Source organism: Monopterus albus, unplaced genomic scaffold (assembly GCF_001952655.1).
Source record: "Monopterus albus unplaced genomic scaffold, M_albus_1.0 scaffold99.1, whole genome shotgun sequence".
Lineage (NCBI taxonomy): Eukaryota > Metazoa > Chordata > Actinopteri > Synbranchiformes > Synbranchidae > Monopterus > Monopterus albus.
In genome coordinates this window covers 2,871,887-2,881,339 of record NW_018127979.1, presented here as the reverse complement: position 1 = coordinate 2,881,339, position 9,453 = coordinate 2,871,887, and the positions used below count along the sequence as shown (strand labels likewise).

The window sequence follows — 9,453 nt, the reverse complement described above, 5'->3', positions numbered from 1 at the left end:
AAAACAGCTGCCTGCAGCATCTGTAAACAACACTAATGTGATAGTGAACCAAAACAGTAAAGCTGCAAACAAAAAAAATTCAAACAATGAGCTGAAAGATGCTAAACTATTCTACAGAACTAGGGGCAACTGCAGAGCCAGGTGATCAATCTGCAGCTTTATCACCACAAGCAACACTTTTACCCAGGGTTTTCAGACAACTTAGGTGCATGTATTAATTCTTAATGTTTGTTTATTGTACTCACAGTTGAGTCTATTCGTTTCACCAAATAACATGCTTGAGACTTAATTAAAATATATTTGGATTAACTAATGCATACATGTAGGCAGGCAAGGCAAATTACACTACCCACCCTTAGTTGGTGGTACAGAGAAATATCCAGTCAGCTGTTTGATTAGCTTACCAATGCTGTCAATCACACAAACGTTAGTCTAAACACTGATTGTTGATTGACAGGTCATTCCTGTGGCCAGCTGTGGTTCAAGAACCTCAAACAAGCCCAGCTGCCAACTAATATCACCAAAATCTGGATTTCTACAGCCATCCAGTGTTAATATAAAAATATTGATTATAGCAGCTTTAAATATTTAATCCACACACTGCTGAACACTGGCATTTGAGCACTAGTGACGGGCTGTGATGACAGAGCGGGTTCTAGAAAGCAGGGAAAGAAGCAGTTTAGGTCAGATGGAAACTAATTCAGGCTGCACTCTCAGTCACTGAAAGCAAAACAAAAACTTTAGAAGTGAAGGATACAGAGTATTCTTTGAGAACCCTCAGCGCTGAAAAACAGATCGATCGATGCTCCTGATAATAGAATTAGCATAAAGCTGCACACATCCACTCACACTGAGCACCCCTGTTACTCAAGCCCAATAAATGAAAGCTGATTATCTGCTTGGTATTCCGTCAACACTATCTACACACCGTATACACATCTATACCAATCAAAAACTGAAAGTAGGTTGTGTAGACGGGGAATGAAAAGCGGAGCAGGCACCATGGGCTTGATAATGACAGGCATATCTGGGATCAAAGTCAGCTCCCTGTCTTACCTGTCTGACTCCTCCATTCATGTACTTTCAAAGTCACGTCTCTAAACGTGTTTGCACACTTCAATAGGGCCTTAAGTTTCTAAAGTCTCTCTGCTGAACATAACCAAGGAGGTCTCCTCTTCAAATCCATGTTAAAATAATGATACACTGTGCAGCTGACAACATTTAAACCATTTACTTGACAGTTGAGGCTTGTGTCAGCATATGCTCATGTGTGTTACTAATGAGTGAAGTGAGTTTCCTGACAGCTAATCACCCAGTTGTGCCACAGAGCCTACTGAAATGCCACAGAAATGTCACTGCTGAATAGTACATTCACAATGTTTGGAAAATTGCTGGGTTCACACAGAGTAGCATGAAACTTGTTGGCAGAAGAAAGAGGAGGAGATGGGAGAGCGGTGAAGAAAGACGAGGGGTCCCTTGGCAGCTGGTTCTCACAACCACAGTAGACCAAGCACATCAGAGGCCACAGCTGACAAAAACAGGACAGGAATAACAAGCAGATGTTGATGGAAAGTGGTTTATATCCTACATATCTGATCACTGTGTTTATGAGTGAGATGATTCTGTATCTCCTGGCTCCAAGTCAAAGAAAAAGGCCGACTCTTGGGCCTACTTCAGGTCCCTTAGGCAAAATAAAATAGTGTCACTGCCGTGAGGTAGAGAGGGGTTGCACACAAGAAGGCAACATGCACTCCCTTGAGCTTAGCAGAAACACTAACACACACACACCTCTTTCTTCTTCACTCATTTCCACTTCAAGGCACCGGCCTGCTGGCTACAGCAGCAGTGGGCTATACTCTCTCCTCCCACACATTCACTCCCAACCTTCACCTACTGCTTCATCTTGTAGCGGGAGACTAAATTTTCAAGCCCAGAGGACTTCAACTTAGTAAGGAAGTAAGCTGATGAAAGCCTTGACAACTGCATGTTGCTGCATATTTCTTCACTCTGTAGCTTACAGTAGAGGCCAGTGTGGAAATAATTGCAATAAATGAGTCTGCACAATAGCACACAAGCCACCAGATGCATAGATCTTGCAATAATGAAAAAGCACAACGTGGCCCTCTAATGAAGCATTAACTGTGTCAGCAAGTGCTGTGCTCTAAGAGAGTACTCGAGTGAATCTCGGACGAGCTTTGTGACCCTTTGAAAAACCCTAGCAGTGTTGGCACCAGCGACATTTCTCATCACTGCTGGCGACTTCAATCATGCAAATTTAAAAGCTTTTTTTTTTCTTCCTTTTACCAAAATTCCACCAGCAGTTCAATACAAGAGGAGAAAATACACTGCTAGTGTGTTGCACCAGTGTGTACTGGACCAAATTCTCATAATGAGTAAGACATTTAGTGAGTTCTTTTGCTCATTACTGTTTTTATTTCCTGTGAGAGGGAACTGGAGCACAAAGCAGCATGCAGCCATTTTCAATTCAATTCTGCCTGCACGGATGTCGTTGACAAAACCACATTAAAGCACAATACAGGAGGAGGAAAAGCTGGAGCAAAAACTAATCACACACTATCTGCAAGGTCCATAATCACAATGCTTAGTAAAGAGCTGGAAAAGAGAGAAAAAGAGCCCATAAACTATAGCTGGGACGGCATAATCACGCTCTTAGCCAATGAAATTCTCCATTGAAATCTGCAAGCAAGTTCCATTAGCCGCCGACCTCACCTACTGCTCATCACCTCACCAGGAAAAAGTTTGTGCCTATTGGATTAGCTCAGGCTTTTAACACTAAAGAGCTACCAGCTAGAAGCACACTACTTAGACTGAAATGGAAGCAGGCCATAATGTTGCAGTAGATAACACAGTAGAGGGCAGAGAGGTAATGTATCATTCTACCACAACCATTAAGCTACTGATTTCCCCACTAAATCAATCTACTGATCATAGAAAAGCACAGACCTACAGGAACAGTACTGAAGCGGGGGAGTGTTGTCTCTACACACAATGAACCCTGGTGAAAAGCTGCCGTTTTCCCTAGGGTGCTATCCACAGAGCCGTGAGGAAGCAGCGTATCAGACCAGACACCCCTCGTCTCTTTCTATCCTCTCCTCCCTGTAACTCTAAATATGGCTGCCTTTCAGGGCCACACTGTTACTATTTTTGCTACAGTTGCTCTTCCTGATCGGTCTGTCTTGTTAGAATTTCAACCAAGTGTTTCTATTTTCTCCCCATATCCACCTCCCTCTATCAACCTGACAAAAAGTTGTAACTCGAACTAAAACTGTCAAAACAAATTTTAATACATTTCTGTGGCCGTCCACCTCCTGCTCTTTTCCTGCAGTAAGGAAACCGAGCAAGCTGATCACTTGAATGAATTCCTACATTTCTGAATTGGGCTCTATACCAACACATCCTATTTTAGCACAGATCTATAACTGATGCCATCTCATTTTGTTGCTGCTCCTTTCTGGCTGTCGCATCTGTATTCTATGACTGCAGTAAGGAACCAGCTCTGTGGGGGATTAGGCGCCACATTGAGTCCAATAATTTTCTGCCTCCATGTCCAAATTCCAAAAGTGAGACAAATAAAATGGAACACTTAAAATTCAAAAGCCTAATATCTATTAGGAACTGGCTATGAAAGCAACTGTCTTACTCTGAGTTATTATACATTAACCCTGTCCCATGATGCCTGAGTGACATGACAGGATTTGTTACAGCTAAATATAAGAAATAAAAAAAACAAATACATAAGGTACATGTCCTGAAAGGTGAAAGTCACTGCTCACTGCCATGTGGCAGCAAACCACCCTGTCATTTTTGGAAGTAACTAAGAGGGTAGAAATTTCTGATGAAGTAATGTTAGTTAAATAACGGTAATAAAGCCAGGCCCATGGCCACATCAGGCTAGCAGATGGGTTGGCTTCTACCAATGATGCTAGCTAACTAACCAACACTGATGACAGCATCATGTGAGTGGAACCACTGTCTGCATGTCAAAAAAGATATGTGATTAAATGCACTGAACATGTAAACACACATTTTATCAAATCAACATCCATGTAAACAGCTACATCAGAAATCTCTAATCAGAATGATTTCAATCTGATTAAAAATACTGTCTGTGTAACTGCAGCTATTGCAGTCAGGTTGATACTCAAAAGTATTGAGATGTAACATTGTAATTATTACTTTTTAAAAAAATAATGTACTTTTAAGCAAAGCAATGAGTATTTTTAAACTGTGCATCAAATGTGCATTATGTTTTCCTCTGAAAGTACATGCTGATTCTGTTTAACTTGTCATGGTTGACTAATGGAAACGGTGAAAAACGGTTTTGACAGACAGGTTTGTCTTTTGTATACTTAAATGGCAAGTTAGACTATAAATGACACTAGGTGCATATGAAAGCAATCTCTTTAATGGAATTTAAATTTTCCTAATTCTTATAACTGGCTACAAAAAACTACTAATAATGAGTAGCTTATTAGAAACCTGTCTTGAGTTATTTATACTCTTCCTGAATATCACAAGTTGTATCCTCATACTATATGCACCAACAGTCCCTCTATAAGCTGGCAGCTATGGCTACAGTGCATACACAGTCTAATGTATTCGAGTCCTGACTGGGGGCTGGGACAGCTGCTGACAGCTAAAAGCAACTCTTAACTCAACAGGATCCCTGGAGAGCACAGTGACAGCTCCCGGCGGGGACTGAGACACAGCGAGAGTATCGTTTTACTTCTGAGAAGAGTTAGGCTAACACACGTGCATGCACACAAACTGACCACTGTTTATGACCACATCCTATCCTCCACTAGGGAGGAAAAAGTACTGAAAAGGAAGCACAGAGATTTTCCACTTCTACTGAAAATAAGCCGACTGTGAGAATTTGTACACACGGGTGACCTTTGACATTGAAGCAGAGTGACACTAAATTCTTCTTACCCAGTGTGTCTTTGATGTTCTTCACCAGCGAGCCTTTCTTCAGGCTGTTCTTGCGCTCGACGTAGTTTGACGGCACATACCCCGTTTGGTTGGCGGCATTGCGGACACGCCACCACGTCTTGGAGTCGTCCAGGAGGTAAAGACGCTCATTTTTACGGATGTCAAGTTCCTGATCCTGCTGGGCCGTGTAGTCCCACTTGGCTACAACAATCACCTCCTCTGTCATCTTTCATGGAGTCTCCCTGTGGAGGAGGGAGGAGGAGGAGGAGATGGGGATAAGTTAAATAAAGACCTCACAAACTGGCACACAGTGGTATAAATGTACAGCTGTTTTAGGATGTTATTAGGGCAAAAGCGATTTGTCATAATGAAAAAGCCAAAACAAAACAAAAAAAAAGGCAAAATGACCCTTCAAGATTCATGTAGACATTACCACACATTCAAACAGCCACTAGGGGGCACACTGCTTGATCACAGACACAAATGAATTAAGAAACTGTCCATTTTGTGATTCACATTTTAAAAGGATTCAAACTACTGCCACAAAGTTGTTCTTTGTTTACTTATTGAGTGAGGATCTCTTGTGCCAAATAATTAACGGTGATGGGTACAAGACATCAAAATACACTCATTACAAGACATTAATGCATGCCAGTATGCGTATTATTTCTAGGGATGGGACAATAAATCAAAAGTCGATATATCACAGCACAAATGTATCTCTGTCTAGCAATATGCATCATGTGGAGGAATAAAGTACAAGTATTCCACAGCTAGTCATACATCGTCATTGAATTTTTAACTGTGCATCTCTCCCTCTCAATGCACTGTCCATGATTAGATACAAAAACGATACTGCAAAATTTGTAGCGATAAGATACAGTATAATTCAGAATGATTGATTTGATTCAGCAGATATTCAAATTTTATTTAGATTTTATTTGAAAGACTACACATACATTAAAGTATCTGTTTAGTAGGGACAGGCATTTCAAGCTAAAATGCTATTCAATATTTGCCAGGAACAATTACTCAAAGATTCCCCCACTCCGCTCTCGCAGTGAACTGTACTCTTTCCATCAGTGTGTCACCTTTATAACATTTCTACTTGCGCGGTCGGTGGCACTCTGTAAAGGCAGGTTACTTGACACAAGCGCTGCATGTTCTGCACTCTGAGGTAGCTATGAAAGCTAGCACTGTTTGCTCCTGCTGCTATCTGTACTGTGTGCAGCGTTTTTCCTGGACCTCCGTCATTAAGGAGGAGGTACGTTTGAATGCCGGCAGGAGATGGTGCACGCGCACACACACTAGGACAGAGCACAACGAGAAGTAACAAAAAAACTTGCCAGAGATTGGTTTATGAGGTTCATATTGATTTTAGGCCATTTTTTTAAACTCAATAGGTTCAAATGTGTGGTTTTCATCAAATGCAGCTGTAAAAGCTGACTCTTTTCCAATTTGTATCGGTTTATTTTTACACCCCTAGTTATCGTGATTGAATTGAATCGTACACACCATATGTCATGCATCGAATCGTATAGAGAAACAAAAAATAATCATGTCATCCCATTCCCAATTATTTCTAATGTAAATGGTATTTCTGAGGTGTGTGTAAGGCTTAGTACTGTTGTGACAACTCATTACAAGATAATCTATAACCATTCATACACAATTTCTACACCACTAATCCTAGATCACATCAGACAGGATACATCCAGGACAGGTTAAAGGGTAAATTACATAACCAGGACAAATAGGAGTTTAAAGATCTGCGCATAAACTGACAACTCATTGTATGAAGATTATGGCAAAATATTAAATTGCAGATCACATGATAATATTCACTGTGCCACAGTTACAAAAGAGAAGAGTCACATTATGCCATCAATTGACAATAGGAGAGCCACGCAGGTGTGAGGACAGTAACAATACTGTAACTCTAACTCCAACAGCATTCAACCCCAGCAAGCACCCGTGTAAAGGCTTGTTTGGTAGAGTGCAGCACAAACACACAAAATCAATTTATGTGCTCGGTCTGCATGCTCTCTCTCACACACATACAAAACCTTACTTATTAGTCTCTGAGACAGACAGCAAACATTACATGCTCTATTTCACCAGCCTTAGGTGAGGTGATGTGACCACCTCAACTCCTCAGGAACACACACGTCAGTTCAAAGGGAAAACAGACCATCTATTCAGAAATATGTATGAAGGGATCAGGAAAATTTGGCGCAATTTAGCCTATTCCTTTTCCGTGAAAACCTTGTTAGTGATAAAAGGCGTATCTTGGAATGAGAACCATCCGAGCAATCCAGTTTATATTTAGCTCATCGCCATGTTGAGAGTCTACAGCTGGAAACACGATCAGTGGAATAAATAAAGGAAGCAAAAATGGTGCAGAGGAGAAAGGCTCTTTGATGATAAGGCTGAACTCAAAGATATAAAACAGTCATGTTAATGCTTTTGTGTCAGAAATTGCTCAGCCTAAATGATGAAATAAAATTGTGTAATCATATCAGTAGCTATTGTGGGACACTATGATTTATTGCAGCAACACCAGAACTGAAACTTAAACATCCTCTACAACACAATTACATATAACAGATCCTTTCTATGGAGCTGGCTACGGCGACAGGTTAAGTAATTTATAAATAACAACTACTATAGTTTGGATTAAAATCTCCTGCTAAATTAAATAATTAAATTGTCTAAAAATTATACTGTAAATCCAATTATTTAGGAAAAAAACCATTCTCTTACTTTTATCATTTACATTTTACTCTTTAATGAGAGGGCCAAGAAGATAAAGCATAGTCTCACAGAAGAATTAGGACTCATGAGAAGTGCAGCTGCACAAATTAGACTATACAAAAAGATTCTATTACCATTGGAAAGATTGATTTCTTCTGTGCAGGCTCCATTTTATGAAATGCAAATGGAAGCAATCTAAAGCACTAGCTGTTTTTTCAACCAGAGATAATTAATTCCACTTCAATCAGGCCACAACCACAGAGATAGTGCAGCCATTACTGAATAAATTTGTATAGTTACAGTCACAAATTCAAGCAGGGTGGTGTGCCACTGCATCAAAGTCTCTAATAGCTGCTTTCTAGCTCTACAACAAGCAGGAAAAAAAAAATAAAGTGCAACAGTTTGTACAGTAAAGCAAGCCACTTGTGAATGTGCCTCTGCTTGCCGTCACTTAAGCTGTCAGACTGGATTTCTTCACAGGCCAGGACAGCACAGGAGGAGAGGGGAAGAGGAGGGGCGGGAAGTTGGGCGACTCTTTACTGACAGATTTCACGTCAAATTCACCATATGTTACGCAACTTTCCAAGATGCGACAACTATTATTTCAGCAACAATGGCAGGAGGGGGGAAACTGAAGGGGTCAGTTTGACATTCAGGAAGAGGCAATAACACGGTAGCTGTAATTCTTCAGAAGGCACAGAAAACAGAAGTGGAAGTGCAGATTTATGACTACATGAGGGATGATGACAACTTTTCTTGGAGATAGGAGGTACGTAAGTGTGCTGTGGCCTCTATCCGCAGCTGTGGAGCAACTACTACTTTTTCCTTTTGCTTTTTTATTTTTTTTATTTTTTTTATTCCACCTGATGTGGAAGGATGAATGGATTAGCAAACCACACAAAACCCACTTGGCAAAAGCTCCAGTGTTTTACTGCTGCTGCAATTAAAATACAAAGCAGGTAAAGAAGGGTTCAGTGTTATTAATCCAGGCTTTGTTTGGGATTCTTTACTTTTTTCATTTCCCTCTACACAACAAAGGTTCAAAAGATTCTTGCTATGCAGACCTAAATGCAATGATTCAATGAACCAGGAAAAGAAAATGGATACATGGCTATGTTTTAGCTCTATTTATAAATCAATCAAGAACGGTAAACATGAACTACTCTGAACTCACAGGTAACACATTCATTGGACACTTTTGATGATATAATCCTGGATCATCAGTGCAACTGACACTATGTTGACATTATAGGCTTTTAGTGCTCAATTCTCATCTTTTTGTGTTGATGGTTGACATACATCCGCAAATTTAACAAACTGAGTCGTGTACAACAAAAACAATCACATCAACTGTCAAACTGCAGTCTAGTTTTGCATGATGAGAAGCTTCTGCATAAATGTTAAACAAAAGTAAAGCAGCCTCATCTCTCCACTGACCCCCATGCAGTACATGTCATTGCTCTCCTCTAGTTTTATTTATAACTGGTCTGTGAAGGTCTGACACTGAATGATGACAGACACCACACACGTATGGGAGTAAGGGATTAAAAAAAACAAACAACGCAAATTCTGATCCGATTGTTTGTTCCGACAGCAATCGCGTGGTCAGAGATCAGATATGTATCGGATCTAGGACCACATATGGAATTGGCCCAGATTTCGATATGAGGAAAAGAAAAAAAAAACAAAAAAAACATGCAATTTGATTTGTCCACATGTGTGAACATATCAGATCCAGGTCACTTC

The 9,453-nt window shown here is 40.3% G+C and overlaps 1 protein-coding gene across 1 annotated transcript in view; it reads right to left on the bottom strand.

Annotated features, from left to right (window-relative positions):
- Positions 1–9,453, bottom strand: part of nck2a (NCK adaptor protein 2a) — a 40,793-nt gene that overhangs the window by 4,191 nt on the left and 27,149 nt on the right. The window contains exon 2 of the mRNA XM_020609293.1: positions 4,954–5,195. Within this exon, the coding sequence (XP_020464949.1) occupies positions 4,954–5,179 (226 nt within the window). The 5' untranslated portion in view covers positions 5,180–5,195. The remainder of the gene's footprint in view (positions 1–4,953; positions 5,196–9,453) is intronic.